At 39.4% G+C, this 17,503-nt stretch overlaps 2 protein-coding genes across 3 annotated transcripts in view; one reads left to right on the top strand and one right to left on the bottom strand.

The window, feature by feature from the left end:
- Positions 1–17,503, bottom strand: part of LOC126416331 (uncharacterized) — a 68,354-nt gene that overhangs the window by 31,290 nt on the left and 19,561 nt on the right. The window lies entirely within an intron of this gene.
- Positions 1–17,503, top strand: part of LOC126416330 (transmembrane protein 87A) — a 70,769-nt gene that overhangs the window by 41,568 nt on the left and 11,698 nt on the right. Inside the window, exons 11-13 of the mRNA XM_050083994.1 lie at positions 694–797; positions 10,046–10,122; positions 10,212–10,270. Of these exons, the coding sequence (XP_049939951.1) occupies positions 694–797; positions 10,046–10,122; positions 10,212–10,270 (240 nt within the window). The remainder of the gene's footprint in view (positions 1–693; positions 798–10,045; positions 10,123–10,211; positions 10,271–17,503) is intronic.

Genomic DNA, 17,503 nt, shown 5'->3' with positions numbered 1-17,503 from the left:
TCATTAAAGCGTCTCACAGAACTGATTTTCTCTTTGTGTTTCTCAATAAAACAAACAAAAAAGAACATAGAGAGAGAGAGAGACTGAGTAGTGCACTAGTGAAAACGTGTTATTGAACAGCTTCTTACTATACATTCTAGAGGAGATTGACTATATTTTAGTATTTGCATTGGTACAGCGGGATAGCCAATTTAGAAATTATTTGTGTGTGTACAAACAACATTTGGGGTTGCAGCACCCACACACACGTGCTTGGAACAGCTACAGGTGGGAACAACAAGAAGTGAGATAGCCAAATATAGAAACAACACAGCTTAATTCTTTTAATAAAGTAAACATGCCAACCAGCCACTGTTTTTACTTTATTGTGAGAATTAAACTGTATTTTCATGCAGCCATGGCCCCACCATGTCAGTTTTCAACAAAATAAAACAAACAGTAATGTGAAGTAGGGATAGATGACAGTACACAACCTCAACAAAGACACTGGATGGTTTGGAAATGTAGACATTAAGCTTTTAGTTTTGATGCTAAGATACTGCTATACAACCAAATGGTGGGATAATTTTTAACCACAGTTCAGTTTTATATTTGTTATGAACAATTAGGAATTGGTGGATGAAATTTTGATATTCTTCATCATTAATGAAGGACAAGCAAGTTCTTTAGTAATAGTCTTCTGTTTTCTTTCAGGACTGGAAAGAACTATGGGTTGATGATGCTTACTGGCATCTTTTATTTTCTATTATCCTGTTAGTCATAATGGTGCTGTGGAGACCAACAAACAACAACCAAAGGTAAGTTATATCATCAATTGCACCTGCACTCAGTATTTTGGTTTGGTTATGTGCATAGATAAATGGGTGCCTCATGAAAGAGCATCATCGGAGGCTTTCAGTTTTTGTTAGCAACTAACAACAGTAAATGACATAAAATTTATTCAAAATTAGTAACTGTGCTGCTTGAACAATATGTATCTATTAATGCGGTAAAGCAGCACAATCACTGGCTTGCTACCAACTTGGGAGCACTTTCGACTGCTCGCTGCCTGGAGCCTGTGTTGGAGAGAAGTGTAGTTCTATTCTCCGCTCGCAAGGCTTTGAAACAGATATAACATTTGCTTTGATCAGTTTGTTCTGATTCTGACAATAGGTTTAACTAGTGGAGTGCCATGCCTCTATTATTTGAGAAGACAGATCTATTTATCTGGATTATTGGATTAGTTTGTTTGAGCATATCAAATTCTACCAGGAAGTATAACGTGCACAGCACTACACTTCTTCACAGTGGATCAGGAACAGGTAGAAGTTGAAACTTGTGGAAAGCTAGTAGCCACACTTAAAGGCAATGCCTCGGGAAATACTATGTCTAAAAAATTCTTGCTATAGAATTGCAGCAGCAGTTCATAGATATTTTATTAGCTCTGGAGGAAACACTTGAAGTTTGTGGTTTTTCTGCTGTGTTTGACAAAAGCACAGGTGTACAGGGTTCAACAAAAAGGCATGGCAAACTTTCAGGAAACATTCCTCACACATAAAGGAATAAAATGTTATATGGACATGGGTCAAGAAATAATTTATTTTTGGGTCAAGAAATAATTTAGTTTAATGTTGGAGCTCATTTTATACTTCTCTTCATAATCACATTAATCAAAAAACACAGAAACAGAACGTACCGGCATTACATGAAATGATTTCTTAAATGAAATTTTCAAAATAACATCTTGGTTGCGTTTAGTTAGAATGTACAGTAAGTTGTAATTCTTAGGTTCACCACCAGTGATTGTTGTTCCAATTAAACAAAGATAATGTTGATATCAGATTCACTTCATTGCTTGTGTTGACATGCAGCTGACTTCATTCCTCTACTAGCATCATGCACATAGCATCAGCTCTTCCGAATTTGTCCCAGACATGGTTTCCGGTAAAATGTAGTGGAAGAGTACTCCAATTTGCTGTATGGATTGGCAAATAGTAATGACCATGGTACTGTGGAGGAGATTTCCAGAATGGCAGTGCCCCAACAGAGCACATGTGAAGCAGTTGATTATAGTCTTTGGGAACGTGGGACATTTAAGCCTACTAAACATGGCTGGGGGAGATGTAGGATGAGAACATCTTCACTGTAGGAGGAATTTCTTTGTGCAGTTGACTACAACCTTGGTGTCAGCATATGACAGCTGCAACAAGTAATGTTGACCACATGTCTGTCTGAAAGTGCTACATGAGAATCTACTGTATCTGTTCCATGTGCAGTGTGTGCAGGCACTAACAGTAGCTGGTTTTCATTCAACAGTGTGTCAACCCTGTACTTTTTTGCAACAATGTGACAACCCCACATGTGCTATCCACGGATCAGGCATCATTTTGAAGATTGTGTTGTTGACTTTTAGAAACTGAGCTCTAATATGGAAATAAAACATTTCCTGACCCACATCCATGTAACATATTTTCGTCCTGTACATGTGAGAATTGTTTCCTGAAAGTTTGGCTATAGCTTTGTGTTACACCCTGTATTTTGCTGTGATGTTTCTAATACTTGTACCTAGTGTCAAGATGGAGATGTGTGGAAGTGAGAAACTTACAGATGTGGTGCCTCTAAATTACAAGACAACTGGACAAGCTATATTTATAGCTTCATAAGATTGTGTGTCAAACGTAAACTTGAATTGGAATAAACTTCTTGATGTATTACTAATCACCAAATTTCAGCTTGATTTAGCCTGTGATTTGGTGAAAAATACATGTAATCAACTTGGGAAGAGTGTTTAGAGTATTTCATTCCAGACTTTGAATTTTGATTTAGACTGTTTTTCTGAAGTTTGAGGTTTTTGTAGAATCTTAACCTGGCGAGGATGTGATAAAAGAAAGACAGTATGTCAAGGATGTGGCGAGTCATAAGTATTTATTGGTGCCGTTTTAAGAAAAGATGGGAAATTAGTCACATAATCAGTAATAAATCAGTCTGGCAGTCAATTCCTGCGAAGATTCTCTGCTGAACTCTCAGATTCTCGCATGCAAAGTCCTCTGGAATCCAGGTATTTCTTTTCGGGCTGTCAGATATTCATTGACAAGCATATGGCCATGTGTTTTGATAAAACTAGAATGTTTTTGGGTCTTATTATTATATTTTATTGATGAACAATATCAGTGCTTATGCCAACCCTATTCAATTTTGCATAGAACACTGAGGCAATTTTCTTGAATTGGGTCTTACATCAGACAACTTGTTTACAATGCCTACTCCACCTTTCATTCTATTATAAAGCATTTTTATCTCTGATTTCTTCTTCTCTCCAGTCCATTCATCAATCTGAGCATTGTGGGGAAGACTAGATATGAGCAATACAGGTTTGTTTTTCTTTGGTATACAAGACACAAACCCAACTGGAAATCGTGAATAAAATGTTCTTGGTTTTCAAGCCGCGTCAATTCAAATAAAATCCTCAAGCTTTTGATGACTATTTCCACCATCGTCGTCAGGAGTTCACTGACTGCCGGGGCTACTGTGGTTTCTCGCTTATATAGGCATGATGACATCATCAGCAGCCAACCAGATAGACCCAGTGTGGCGCGTGCGTAAGTCGACCCGGGCAGCTAGCGGAGCTTTTGCCCATGGCAGCACCGGTGACGTCAGGTGGTGCAAGGGCAGGCGCCACGTTTGAAACTGCCACTCCCACGCTGTGCATCTGTCTTTGCTTTCTTTCGATGTCCAACTCCCGCCCCCATGCCCTCCTGACTGTGTACCCCTGATCTCTGTTGAAATTGTTATTGTTTAAACGAGTCTCGGCTGCTTCCTTTATAACGGAGTCCCAATATGTAGAAGCATGAGTCAACACTTTTGTATTTTCGAACTTTATTTTATGTCCATTTTCTAGGCAATGCTCCGCTATGGCCGACTTGTCAAGCTCCTAACTCACTGCTAGTTGCTCCGCGGTGTGGCAGGAATGCAGTCCTTTTGGCCTCTTCTACTGATTCACCACGTGTCTTTTGTCGGCGGCCCTTGAAAGCGTTTGCGATGTCACTTTTGCTGTATCCAGTTTCCCTGAAATCATGTTTTAAGTTCTGCAATTCAGACTGTAGGTGGTCGTCGTCAGAGATAATCTTGGCTCTATGAACCAATGTGTTCAGGACCCCTTTCTTGTGTGCAGGGTGGTGGAAACTATTGGCTTTCAAGTACTGATCAGTGTGTGTTGGTTTGCGGTACACTGAATGAGCAAGCTGGCCTCCTGCCTTCCGCTCAACCAAAACATCCAAGAGCGGTAGCTTGCCGTACTTCTCCATCTCGACAGTAAATTTAATGTTGGGATGGACACCATTCATGTGATTGACGAGCTGCTGTAGTGTATCTTCACCATGAGGCCATATCAAGAAGGTGTCATCAGTATATTGTTGGGAAAGCAAGACGGCCGTAATTTTGCAGTTTGCAGAGCCTGCTCTTCAAAGTGCTCCATGAAGAAATTTGCGATTGCTGGAGATACAGTGGTGATCCCATGGCTGTGCCGTCCGTCTTCTCATAATATTCATCGCAGTACAAAAAGTACGTTTCCAGAATGAGATGTTCACTCTACAGCGGAGTGTGTGCTGATATGAAACTTCCTGGTGGATTAAAACTGTGTGCCGGAGCGAGACTCGAACTTGGGACCTTTACCTTTCGCAGGCAAGTGCTCTACCATCTGAGCGACCCAAGCATGACCCACGCCCCGTCCTCACAGCTTTACTTCCACCAGTACCTCGTCTCCTACTTTCCAAACTTCACAGAAGCTCTCCTGCGAACCTTGCAGAACTAGCACTCCTGGAAGAGAGGATATTGCAGAGACGTGGCTTAGCCACAGCCTGGGGGATGTTTCCAGAATGAGGTTCGCAGGAGAGCTGTGAAGTTTGGAAAGTGGGAGACAAGGTACTGGTGGAAGTAAAGCGGTGAGGACGGGGCGTGAGTCGTGCTTGGTTATCTCAGATGGTAGAGCACTTGCCCAAAAAAGGCAAAGGTCCCAAGTTAAAGTCTTGGTCCAGCACACAGTTTTAACCTGCCAGGAAGTTTCAAAAGGTATGTTGTCATCAGGACGTGACAGAACAACTTAATGATTCCAGATGGAAAATGTTGGGCCAAAAGATCCAGCGTATCATGTATTAGCACCCACGTAAAAAGTGACACGACGTCCAGGCTAACCATTAGGTTGTTTGGGCCTATCTTCATTCTCTTGAGTGTCTCAACAAACTTCTGAGAGTTGGCAACATGGTGTTCAATGTCCCAATTTTGATGCTAATAATCCTGCCAGATGTTTAGCTAGTCTGCAGGTGGGCGAACTGATTGCACTAACAATGGACCTCAGTGGACTTTCTTTGTGAATCTTTGATAATCCATAAATCCTGGGAGGTCTGGCCACAAGACGTTAATTTCAATTTCTTTACCACTTCATCTGGCAAACCAGAATTCTATAATAACTTCCCTATCTTTCTGACAATGGCCTGTGTGGGGTCACGACTAAGCTTGTGGTACGTAGTGTTTTCTAATAAATATAGCATCTTCAGGTGGCAGTCTGCAGAGTTCAGAACAATAGTGGCATTCCCTTTGTCTGCTGGCAAGACAACCAAGTCTTCATTCTCACTTAACCCTTTTAGTGCCAAATACGATCTGATCGTGATCCAGATTTTCGGCGAAAAATGCCAGTAACGATCTGATCGTGATGCCTTTCTCATTCGCTAGGAAATACTAACAACTTTGCCTTCAAGCACGGAAAAAATGAATGAGAAAGGCATCACGATCAGATCGTTACTGGCATTTTTCGCCGAAAATCTGGATCACGATCAGATCGTATTTGGCACTAAAAGGGTTAATAACCGTAAGCAATATCGTTCCTCCTGGCTAATATTAGATTTTGGTGACTTAGCTTTCGCCAGGATATGGCTGGTAGTTTGCCTGACGTCCTCAGCTGCATCGTGTGAAAGATTCCTAATGCACTGCTCTATTCCACTAATTATATCCAATATTGGCAGACGTCGTGGAGCTGGAGAAAAGTTGAGGCCTTTACTTAGTGCTGATATAGAACCGTCATCCAGTTAGCTCCGCGCTAGCTGCCCGGGTCAACATACGCGTGTGCGTCACATTGGGTCTATCTGGTTGGCTGCTGCTGATGTCATCATGCCTATATAAGCGAAAAACCGTAGCAGCCCTGGCAATCAGTGAACTCCTGACGACGATGGCGGAGATGGTCATCAAAAGCTCAAGGATTTTATGCAAACTGACACGGCTTGAAAACTGAGAATGTTTTATTCATGTATGCCGTTGCGAAAGACTCCGAGTACACCCAACTGGAAATCAACTTCGAATGAATAAACTTCTTTACCATGTTTCAAAAAATTCCAGAGAGACTTGTCTCTTGTTCTTATGCACTGTTTCCACGGAATTCAGCTTATTTTCTTTGAGAAAATGTGACACTAGTTCACAGCTCATAAACCAATTATGGAACATGAGTGAAAATGGTCCATCTGCCACTTCCTGGCATATATTTCAAGGTTGAAGGTATAAAAGTTCTTTGTATCAACCAAAGCTAATATCTTTATGTCATATTCGGCCAGTTTTGGTGGTATGTATTATGTAAATTTTCATCTGCCTCTGAATGCAAGCAGCATTTCATCTATGCTTGTGTATCCTCCAAGGACATGGGCTGTTTTGCCATTTCATTGAACGTTTCACATATCTGACACATTGATGTCAAGTTGTCCAACAGTTTTCTTTCTTCACATGTAGATTATCATCAAAACGAAGACAGATTGAAATAAAATGAAAATGCTGCTAAGTCATTGCTAATCGAAATACTTCAACGCCTGTACTGTCTGAAGCCCAAAGGCAGCTGTTTTCTGCCTCCCAGATTGGTAAAGTCTGCAGAGATACAAGAAGCCTATGTTAATGTTCAGTTCACTCATGCCCTTTTCCATAACGAAATAGTGATTTTCAACCACTTCACTTCACAAGCTGCTATCCTTCCTGTAAATAATATTTTAATTTATTTCTCTCCTTTTTCTCTAACCCCCCCCCCCCCCTACCCCACTTGTTCGCTGCCCTCCGCCTAAATTGCAGCACTTCACCGTCCATCATCTCCACCATACTATCCCTCCCCCGCGCTTTAAGTGTGAAAGTCTTTTTATTGTGACTATCTGCGACTCAGTATCTCTGCTATATGGTGAGTAGCAACTTTCCTTCTCATAATATTAATACTAAGTATATTTTCATTGCAAAACAGACTCCAGCATTCAACAACTGATTGTGCCGATCTTGCTACCAAGCTCACTCCAGGTTCCTGCTCATGATATTTTTCAGAATGTGTCAAAACTTGTTGTTGAGGTGTTTTTGCACTACTTAGTTCCATCTTTACCAGTATTCTTCATTTTCACTACCATCTGTGATAAAAGTTGTCTTCACCGTCTGATGGCTCCACCATCCAACAGCATAATGCTCAGCGTACCGTTCTTCGTCATCCATTTTGACCAAATATGTCTAAAACACAAAATAAACACTAAAAATATTAGATTGAGAAATGTAACAATATTATGAAAAGGAAAGTTGAACTCACTAGTGTGTGTGCGTGTGTGTGTGTGTGTGTGTGTGTGTGTGTGTGTGTTTTTGTCTATTTTCGACAAAGGCCTTGCTGGCTGACAAAGCTTGTATTGTGACAGTCTTTTTGTTGTGCCTATCTGCGACTCAGCATCGCTGCTATATGATGAGTAGCAACTTTCCTTTTCATAATATTGTTATATTCCATCCTGGATTTTCCATTGTTAGATTTAAATTGAGAAATGTCATAAAGTACTACATTGTGGTTGTGGAAGAGTCATAATTACCCTTTGCACACATCTGTCTCCGTGCGCTGGTGGCGACCGACTGAGTGGTCTCATGCTGATGGGATGGGATTTAAATAGCTTCATGTACTGAGACCTTCGATAGCATACAACTGTGGAACAAAAAACTGAACACACTAAACTGTTACCTCTATTAAAGAGTTTGAAGATTGCTTCATTATTGAGAGAAAGAGGAATTCTTTTGATGGTGAAACCAGCAAGCTTTAGAGAAATGTGAGAGGGATAATATTTCAGGCAGAGTCGAAGGGAACACTGAACTTCACTCGGTTGCACCTCCATACTACACTGATGCCTGTTACGGTCACAGGGCCATGTAAATTTGTGTTCACAGCCCTAGGTTCATGTTTCAACCATAGGATGGTAATTAACTCTATCTATGCTGTAGTATGTACTTGATATGAGATAAGACAAAAATAACTTACATATGGTGCTTAAAAAGAGGGCCGTCAGAAAGTAACACGGCAAATGGCTAAAAAGTAATATCTAAATTGGCCATAAAATAAAACAACTTGCTGAAAATGTGGCATCTGCTATAACTCAAATAAAACTCCTGGAAGAAATAGCCAGCGGAACTGGCTTAAGAAGTTCTATGGAAAAAACAAAACTTTTAACAAATGCTGAGGATGCTCCAAAATTCCTGAAAACAGATATTTGCCAAATAGAGGATAAAAAAATTTCAAATATCTAGTGGGGAGATAATCCAAGAAAATGACTTGGAAAAATCTTCAATAGAGGAAAGGTTGCATAAAATGAGGAGAGCATATGGCATTGCTGAAAACAACTGCAATAAAAAAGGCCCATCCAGAAATGCAAAAATAAGGTGTTGGGACACAGTAGGGGAACCGGAACACCTATATGTAAATGAATGCCTGGCTTTAAACTGTAATGTAGATAAATTAGAAGTACTAAAAAGGCAAATTATAAGGAAAATATTAGGACCACAAAACACAGCAAAAGGTTGAAAATTATGAAGTCATGCTGAAATATAACAAAATATAGAAAATATTTAAAATGTAATGAGAAAAAGAAAAATCATGTTTGTTGGGAATTTATTTCAAATGCAAGACAGTAAATTAACTGATAAAATTTTCAAATATTTGTGTGGGAAGAAATCCACAAGAAGCTGGTTCAACGAAGTAAAGGATGATTTAGAAAGAAATAATATAAAAATAGAAGATATAAATAACAGAGAATACTTTCAGGAAAAGTATTGAAAATGGAAAGATTCCAAGGCAGTGTAGCTAAAAAGGCTGGTTCAAAATGGTCTGAAAGCAGAAAGAAGAAATATAGTGAACAGATGACAGCATACTGGAAGAAAACAAAAGAACAAAGAATGAAGAATTATAATTGGAATTAGGTCCTCAGATGTCTATTTGCAGGGGAGAGGAAGGTAACTTTTTGCTATCCATATTAGTAGCCCTGAATATTTCTTGGGCGATTGCTGTATCAAAATGTGCTAGGAATGAATGTTTCCATGAAGTTCCTATCATGCTTTGATGCAGCCATTGACCAAGCAATATTTACGCGCTATTGATAATATCTAGTCAGTTGAAACTAAAACAGCATTTGAACAATGTACATACCAATTGACTGAAACAAACTGTAAGAACTGTACAGTGCCGGATGGAGAGTATTTTGTACCAATGTAGTTGCTTTCTGTCTAATTCTATTGACTTATGAAGTGAGTATTCATTTTTAACAAAAAATATCATTATTAACGTGATAAATGTGAAGAACAGGCAATCAAAGTGCTGTGATACTCCATTATTACATCAAGAATACTTGTCCAGATGCCTTCAGTTCAGTTTTGCAGTTTATGGAAACATTTACATTTGTGTTGTTTCATGTTATAACCAGTTACTGCATGTTCAGGCTGTTCCTAAGAATTCCTATCTGTGTATTGGGAGCAGCAAAGTTGCAGATACAATGCACTAAAATACCCTGGCTTTGGTCGTCATCCTTTATTATTAAAATGTCAGACATAAGTTTGATGAATTTCTGTGATATGTCCAAAATTTTCGTTATTTACATCATGATCAGTACGATGTCAATTAAGAAAAATATAATTTTATGATTAGAAGTTTGTCTCCCTGTTTAGTTTTTTTTGTATTTCGTTATAATGTGTGATGTGGATTACATGGTTATGTTCTGCTTTCTCATGTTTTTCTTCTCTGTGGTTGCTTCAGGTATGCTTTCACACCACTCTTAGATGCACCAGAAGATGACGACGAGGAGGATGAACAATTTGTCAATGATGCTTTTGGTTTGTAAAACAAATATCATTGCTGGAGACCTTTTGTTTTGTATTTATGTTTTGTTCTACATTAACACTTTTTTTTTATTTTATTTTAGGGGTGAAAATGCGAGGCAACAGGAGTAATTCTCCTAAGCCAAAGTCTTCTAATTCTGTTGTAAGTATCATGCATTTTGTTCCTCTACTTATAATAATTTTGTCATAAGCTCTAAATAGAATTGTTTGTTAAAAAAACTTCATAAGAAGCTAAGGATTTAATTTGATAGAAGATACTAAAATTTAAACTCATGCTTGATAAATTAGTGCAGTGGAGGATGGCAAAATTAACCCATAAGAGAAAAAACTTCTTGTGCTGAATGAGAAGTGGAATTTTCTGTTAAGCATGTCAAGGCTTATGTTAAAGAGTGAAGTATCAGACTTGAATACTGAATGTGGTGCAGTGGAACTGCCCTCAGACAGCTGAACCAGTGTGGCCGAGCGGTTCTAGGCGCTTCAGTCTGGAACCACTACAGTCGCAGGTTCGAATCCTGCCTTGGGTGTGGATGTATGTGATGTCCTTAGGTTAGTTAGATTTAAATAGTTCTAATTTCTAGGGGACTGATGATTCAGATGTTAAGTCCCCTAGTGCCCAGAGCCATTTGAACAGCAAAACTTTTCCCAACCTTGTTAACATTTGACTGTTGCTCGTGGTGTTGATCATCATGTGGGGAGAAGATTACGAGAACAGTAAGGCTCATGCTGGAGCGAAAGGCAGTATGAGCAATTTCTGGTATATATAAAAATCACAGAATACTACATCCAGTTCATTTATAGATGAAAATAATTTTGTCTACAGTACAAAAGAGAATGTAAGTTACACACCATATCTTACCACTGGTAGATACATCTTAAGGCAGTACTGCATTCCCTCCTCTTACCTCTCTTCTATGCCTCTTCAGTAACCTGCTGGTAATTTCATCCACACTTAGTTTCATCTGTCTTTCCAGTGCCATTGTTTCTCTTTCCCTGTCTTTCCAACAATCTTTACTTAGATGACCGTTCATTGCATGCAGTTTCTTTGGAATACATGTCTCAGCATAGATGCTTGTCAGTCTTTTCATTTCAATTAGTTTTCTTTCCTTTTCTATTATTATGGTTATTAATCAGTGTCAGTCCGTTCTGTTTTAAACAATTTTCTCCAAAACTAAATTTCAGAACTATCCAAATATTTTCTTTTTTCCTTTTGACTATCAAAGATTCACTGCCACACTGTGTACAGCAAACATGATAATAATGATGATGATGACGTGTCACTGCCACACTGTGTACGGCGAACATGATAATAACGATGATGATGACGTGTCAGTGTATGCTGATTTTTGTGGGTGCAGGGCATTCATAAATAATTAGGTTCAGCAACTTGTACTTAATGTGTGGAAAGTGATATTGCAATAATTCAGTGGTTTTCATGACAAACTGAAGCTTATTGTAAAAGAATGGTCCATCTCAGTGAGTTTTTACTGTTGATGAGCTGACACTCTAGAAGTCCTTCTTGCGATCAGATAACCACAATTATATATCTCTCTTTAAGTTAATTTCCTTGAAGTATCACATATTTCTACTCTGTAACAGAGTATGCACTGTGATGAACATTTGTGACAAAACTGTGTCATGTAAATAAAGAAGTCGGTTACTGGACTAAGACTGGAACCCAAATCTTTTGTGGGCAGCACATAGCCATTATCATGGCTGAGTATATCTCATGAACTGAATCTTAAGTTTCAGCTTACCACTACTTCCATTTATATTCTCCAACCTCCATAGCTGTTCTACTATGCATTTGTACAAGTATCCCTAAGAGAGAGGATGTAGTAGAGAAGACACACACCTAAAAAAGAAAAGAAAAGAAATTCACAGTTTAATTTTTGAGCTTCTGGGGAAATTCTTAATTTTTCATCATACAAACTTGTGAGGCAATTTTTAAAGGCCAATGGCATAATCATCCTCAAATACTTTGATCTATGTTTATAACACAACACCATCCAGCCATCTCAACATCTTAAATCTCAATTTGGAGGAGGGGAAAATGCTGTTGTGAAGGACCAGTGTTTCTCGGAATCCAGCAGCATTTGTGTAGAATAATGACTTGTTTTATAATAAAATACCAATCACAAATTCCAAGAATTAACTTTCTCATGAATATTCGTTACTAAGGTAGAAATGGCGAACATGATAGTACAGTCGGCAAGTGATTTGACTGAAGGCCCTCAAGGATTAGTATAAAGCTCTTTATTTTACACACAAATAAAGCTACAGAGAAATTGCTTATTATGTAGAGAACATTGGTGCATGTAAAATTAGTTGTGCTGTAACTCTGTAGCCAGGAGCATATATCCTGAATTTAAATACTAACATGCAAACTTTCGTAATACATTCAACATTATTCATATCAGTTATTTTCAGATTTATCCTAGCACAGTAACATCAGGTTGGACATAGCCCAGCATTGCTGCTTTGGAAAACGAATCCCAGCATTGCTACCTTGGAATACGAGGACTGTTCAAAAAATTCTGGAACTTTGTCCACAAAATTTATCTGTGCTTACCTTTTAGTTATTGTGCATTGTCTCCTTCACAATTGGTACTACACACCCAACACCGTTTTCACTTCTGGAAGCAGTTTTGGTATGCCTCTTGTTGGATCATGCAAAGCGCCGACTGCGAATTTTCTTTGATCTCGTATGTCATCGCAAATCTTTGTCTTTTCAACAAGGTTTTCAGCTTTGGAAATAAAAAAATTGTCTGCATGGGCCAGGTGTGGAGAGTACAGAGGATGAGGCAGCACAGTGATTTCGTTTTTTTGTGCAATAGTCACGCACCAACAGGGATGAAAGTGCAGGTGCATTATCATGATGCTAGAGCCATGAATTGTCCCCCACATTTCAAACCGTTTCCTTCTCTCATTCTCTCACAGGCATTGCAATATGTCCCAATAGTACCATTAACAGTTTGTCCCTGTGGCACCTGACTTGATGAGCTTCTTTAGGCCTTGTAGAAACTTCCTTTGGTCTCAACATTGTAATTATAGAACCATGTCTCATCACCAGTTATGGTTCTCTTAAGGAACATCTTGTTCTTCGTGTGATCCAAAAGCTCTTCACAGATTGTGAGGCGAAGGTCTTCCTGATCTTTACTCATGCGGATCTACATCTACATCTACATTGATACTCCGCAAGCCACCCAACGGTGTGTGGCGGAGGGCACTTTACGTGCCACTGTCATTACCTCCCTTTCCTGTTCCAGTCGCGTATGGTTCGCGGGAAGAACGACTGTCTGAAAGCCTCCGTGCGCGCTCTAATCTCTCTAATTTTACATTCGTGATCTCCTCGGGAGGTATAAGTAGGGGGAAGCAATATATTCGATACCTCATCCAGAAACGCACCCTCTCGAAACCTGGACAGCAAGCTACACCGCGATGCAGAGCGCCTCTCTTGCAGAGTCTGCCACTTGAGTTTATTAAACATCTCCGTAATGCTATCACGGTTACCAAATAACCCGGTGACGAAACGCGCCGCTCTTCTTTGGATCTTTTCTATCTCCCCCGTCAACCCGACCTGGTACGGATCCCACACTGATGAGCAATACTCAAGTATAGGCCGAACGAGTGTTTTGTAAGCCACCTCCTTTGTTGATGGACTACATTTTCTAAGCACTCTCCCAATGAATCTCAACCTGGTACCCGCCTTACCAACAATTAATTTTATATGATCATTCCACTTCAAATCGTTCCGTACGCATACTCCCAGATATTTTACAGAAGTAACTGCTACCAGTGTTTGTTCCGCTATCATATAATCATACAATAAAGGATCCTTCTTTCTATGTATTCGCAATACATTACATTTGTCTATGTTAAGGGTCAGTTGCCACTCCCTGCACCAAGTGCCTATCCACTGCAGATCATCCTGTATTTCGCTACAATTTTCTAATGCAGCAACTTCTCTGTATACTACAGCATCATCCGCGAAAAGCCGCATGGAACTTCCGACACTATCTACTAAGTCATTTATATATATTGTGAAAAGCAATGGTCCCATAACACTCCCCTGTGGCACGCCAGAGGTTACTTTAACGTCTGTAGACGTCTCTCCATTGATAACAACATGCTGTGTTCTGTTTGCTAAAAACTCTTCAATCCAGCCACACAGCTGGTCTGATATTCCGTAGGCTCTTACTTTGTTTATCAGGCGACAGTGCGGAACTGTATTGAACGCCTTCCGGAAGTCAAGAAAAATAGCATCTACCTGGGAGCCTGTATCTAATATTTTCTGGGTCTCATGAACAAATAAGGCGAGTTGGGTCTCACACGATCGCTGTTTCCGGAATCCATGTTGATTCCTACATAGTAGATTCTGGGTTTCCAGAAATGACATGATACGCGAGCAAAAAACATGTTCTAAAATTCTACAAGAGATCGACATAAGAGATATAGGTCTATAGTTTTGCGCATCTGCTCGACGACCCTTCTTGAAGACTGGGACTATCTGTGCTCTTTTCCAATCATTTGGAACCCTCCGTTCCTCTAGAGACTTGCGGTACACGGCTGTTAGAAGGGGGGCAAGTTCTTTCGCGTACTCTGTGTAGAATCGAATTGGTATCCCGTCAGGTCCAGTGGACTTTCCTCTATTGAGTGATTCCAGTTGCTTTTCTATTCCTTGGACACTTATGTGGGACAAACTTGGCGGCAACACGATGCATTCCAAGATGCTTTGTCAGAATTTTATGACATAATCCAACTGAAATGTTACATCCTTCTGCAACCTCATGGACAGTCATTCTTCAGTTGGCATGCACAATTTCGTTGATGTTCCTGACATGATTGTTGTTGGTGGACATCGAAAGGCATTTTGAACCTGGGTCATCTTTAACTCTGTCCAGCTCATTTTTAAATTGAGTGATCCATTTATAACACTGAGTATGGCTTAAGCACTCATCACCGTAGGCTTTCTGCATCATTGGTGTGTCTCTGTAAAGGTTGTCTTGAGTTTAACACAAAATTTAATACAGACACAGTGCTGCTCCTCTAACTCTGCCATCTCGAAATTCACAAACTGTACAACACAACATTCTACTCAATACAGCACTGAATAATAACTAACAGAGATACAATGATGAAACTTCTGGCAGTTACACATTAATCCTTTTGGTGCCGTGTTTCAAGGAATCAGCTGAAAAGTGCCAGGCAATTTTGTAGTGAATTGTAGAAGTTTGTTAAACTTACCATAAAATCTGAACCATTTATCATAGGACCTCAATTTTTTCTTTTATAGTTAGTACCTTCAGCTACAGGAATATGAGCAGAGAACACTATTAGGCCTCATACTTCTAAAGAAAACAATATTTGAATTAGTGTTTTTGTACGGAAACAATTAAAACTTTGGTTTTAAATCATATTTAGCCACATGTAATATAATTGAACTTAAAATTTGGCTTCATATTATCAATATACATGGTATTCTGAATGATATAATTTTTGGTGGTGTGTTTCTGTCACGTTTTAGAAAATAATGCACCCTGAGAAAACTGATGTGAAAAATGGGCAAAACATCTATAATTTTGTCACTGGTTTCAACAGAAAATAACATAATACCAATTAAGTTTTAGGGCCATGTATTCACACATACATGTTGACCAACACATTTGGGATGTAATCCCTTCTTACAGAGTACACACATTGTTCTTGATTGTTGTGTCGTATCTTTTGTAGATCTTAACCACTCCTGGGACAATGTGCAGATGATTTTCCCGTTGAATTTCAGACGTGTGAGTGGTGTCTCGGCCGAAGATAGATTTTCTTTATAAAGAATGTAAGCATTCAGAAACATTCTGCCAGTTATTGCTGAAAATCACTTTTCTTCCATAATTTCACAGTCTTCCTCTCATCCAGATAACAGTACGTCGTCGTATCTGAGGAATCAATCCCTCCCATGTATTTATTATATTGAAATATGACATCAGGTTTCTTCATTGGTTGTCATTTGCAAATACTTCTCTCTGACACTGTTTCAGTAGAGGAGGAACTGATCAACAGAACTGGATTTTTCTGCAGAGAAGCACAAAGGCCTTTCTAAAGAATTTGACGTGTCCAATATCAAATTTGGAAAGAAGATTAGGTGGGAGGAATTTTCTGTTCCTCTGTATTGTGCCAGTGAGGAATGTTCCCATGGAATACAGTTTTTCCACTACTGGAATTGAGATGAAAAAATTGTCACAGGAAATGTGGTACCCCTTGTTCATGTAATTACTAAGAGCAAGTAATTTTGTAATAACGACATAACCTAATCCGTGCTCTTTTACCTCCACTCTGTCAGCTTCACATCTTGCTCCACGGTACACATAAAATCCAAGGCAGTAGTTCACCACAGAACCACATAGCATCCAGAACTTAACACCCCATCTGTGGTGATGTTTATTAGGGAGACACTGGATGAGTTGAGAATGAGTTGTAGAGCCAACAAGACCTTCGTCAACACTCAGCTGTTGATGAGGCGTATAATGATGATAAAACACATTATTTGCAATGTTCAGCATAATGTCAAAATTTGCATTGGGGTCATACACTAAATGCCCAGGAGGGTGCAATTTTGTATTATCTATCAAGTGGAAAAATTTTAGGAGCTACTGAAATCTATTTCGCGAAAACATTCGGGTAAACCATGGAGTTGCCAGATTTTCGTCTGTGGACCAGTAACTAAAAATTGTCTGTTTCTTTACAAGTCCCATATTTAGTATTACTGCCACAAAAGCCCTCATTTCTGGCACTGAGGAAGGATACTACTTTCTCACAAGAGTTCACTGATAAGTTTACGTTTGCCTCGAGAAATAGCCGCGCACATCTGTTTGTTTCCATTGCCATTATTGTCAACAGTTGCACTGGGGCTGGGGAAACAAGTTAAAAAAATCAATTGATGTAGCATTTATTGGTACATGTTTGGGGCCTGGCAATTCCGAAAATGTGAAGCAGTGCCCCATATTGCCTTCGAAATGAATGTAAAACAACCTTGTGTTTGAAACTCGAAAATATCAATTATTGGCATCGACAATCGAATGAAGTACTTGACGACTATCTTTTGACCTTCGTTTGTCTTCCCGATATCGATATACCACGATCTGTGCCTTAGTTTGAAAGTAAAGTGTGTGAAAATGGCAGTACGATTAGATCATACCTGGCACTTTTCGTGCGTACCCGCGCGATCCGATTAGATTGTATTTGGCACTGAAAGGGTTAAATACAGGCCTGCATTTTGCTCCATCATCCATCTACTTACCAGGCGGCAGCAGCAGATCACACATATATTGGTTTTGAAATATACGAGTTTTTGAAGCCAGTGGCTCCTTCTTCTGGAACACGA

Source organism: Schistocerca serialis, chromosome 8 (assembly GCF_023864345.2).
Source record: "Schistocerca serialis cubense isolate TAMUIC-IGC-003099 chromosome 8, iqSchSeri2.2, whole genome shotgun sequence".
NCBI classification, from domain to species: Eukaryota; Metazoa; Arthropoda; class Insecta; order Orthoptera; family Acrididae; genus Schistocerca; species Schistocerca serialis.
This window is presented reverse-complemented; position numbering and strand designations above follow the sequence as displayed.